The sequence below is a fragment of the Sinocyclocheilus anshuiensis genome, unplaced genomic scaffold (genome assembly GCF_001515605.1).
Source record: "Sinocyclocheilus anshuiensis isolate Anshui unplaced genomic scaffold, SAMN03320099.WGS_v1.1 scaffold1376, whole genome shotgun sequence".
NCBI lineage: Eukaryota > Metazoa > Chordata > Actinopteri > Cypriniformes > Cyprinidae > Sinocyclocheilus > Sinocyclocheilus anshuiensis.
This window is the reverse complement of record NW_015544205.1, coordinates 69,408-70,774: the sequence shown is the minus strand read 5'-3', so window position 1 is coordinate 70,774 and position 1,367 is coordinate 69,408. Positions and strand designations below refer to the sequence as shown.

The following is a 1,367-nucleotide window of genomic DNA, read 5'->3' as shown; positions in this document are numbered from 1 at the left end:
TCAGTGTGTGGAAATATGGCAGGTCAGCATTGTGAAGCATGTGCATTCAGTCATGAACGACCACTGAACTACAGGTAAAACAGTACAAAAACTCATTCATTGATGTGCAGTTTCACTTTTGAAGTTGTTTCCCTCTTCTTCCGATCTCAGCGCAGGTTTATCACGACTACAGCCAACATCTCTGGACCGCTGACACTCGAAAAAAACCCTCATCCTCACACCTTTCATTTTTATTTGAAATGCTATGGTTGGGGTTTCACACATCAGTGTGCAGCGATGGAAACAGGGACTGGAGATATGAGATGTGGGCCACCGAGGTGTAGCTTTACGTGAATGATTAGCGTCACAGTGAGCGACTGCACTGTTAAAACCACGTTAGAAACTGACATATTTCGGTGTTCATCTTGTTCCTTATGCACTGCTCATATTTATACAAACACCACCTCCTCCATCTGCAGTGGCAAGAAAATGAATTCACTTTTAAATTACGACATTTTACTTTTATCAACTACACCAGTGACAGAGTCACTCGGCATCTGTGTGAGAAATGAAAGCATGAAACAGAAGAAGAGAGAAACGTTTCGTCGGCCTGAGCACCACCGCGGTAGTAAAGAGGAACAACACTGAGGTCACTTCCTGTCATGTGACCGGCCAGATGACCCCAGCGGAGGTCAGTGGTTCACAGCACACAGCTGAAGACGTCACAGACCAGAGCGGGTTTAGAGATCCGGGAATGACTGTAAACACAGATCTCCTGCGCTGCTGTACTGACACAGAGCTTTGGCCATCCAGCTGCTGCTGTACTGACACAACAAGAGTTTGGGGTTCAGAAGAGTCCCTTGGCGATCTTCAGACCTTTCTGCTTCATTCGGGGCAGCGTGGAGCTGGCCACGTGTTTGGTGCGGCCTGCTCTCGGGAAACCTCTCTTCTTCAAGACAAAGTCATAGTTGGCCGTGGAGTTCATGGCATAAAAAACATTGGCATTGTCGGGAATCTTCAGCTCTGTGTGGGAACACAATAACAGGACCTACGTTAAAATCAGGCCACTTGTAGGGCTCTATGATTCCGCGGAATTCAGTCATAAAAACGGAATTTACCGTATAACGCGAAATGTCACGGAATGTCAAACTTTGGATGAATTTATCAAAAGTGGTATGAAATTGTGATAAGGACTACTATCTGTAAATATTAAGCCACAAAAATTAGATTTAAATATGAATCCTGTGTTCTGTGTGTGTGTGTTCTGTGTGTGTGTGTGAGTGAGTGAGTGAGTGAGTTAGTGAGTGAGTGAGTGAGTGAGTGAGTTAGTGAGTGTGTGTGTGAGTGAGTGTGTGAGTGTGTGTGTGTGTGTGTGTGTGTGTGTGTGT

At 45.4% G+C, this 1,367-nt stretch overlaps 1 protein-coding gene across 1 annotated transcript in view; it reads right to left on the bottom strand.

The window, feature by feature from the left end:
• Window positions 1-6: 6 nt before the first annotated feature.
• The window catches only part of LOC107696901 (ral guanine nucleotide dissociation stimulator-like), a 21,768-nt gene continuing 20,407 nt past the window's right edge, over window positions 7-1,367 (bottom strand). Inside the window, exons 13-14 of the mRNA XM_016497472.1 lie at window positions 822-1,002; window positions 7-781 (exon numbers count right to left, since the gene is read on the bottom strand). Of these exons, the coding sequence (XP_016352958.1) occupies window positions 827-1,002 (176 nt within the window). The 3' untranslated portion in view covers window positions 7-781; window positions 822-826. The remainder of the gene's footprint in view (window positions 782-821; window positions 1,003-1,367) is intronic.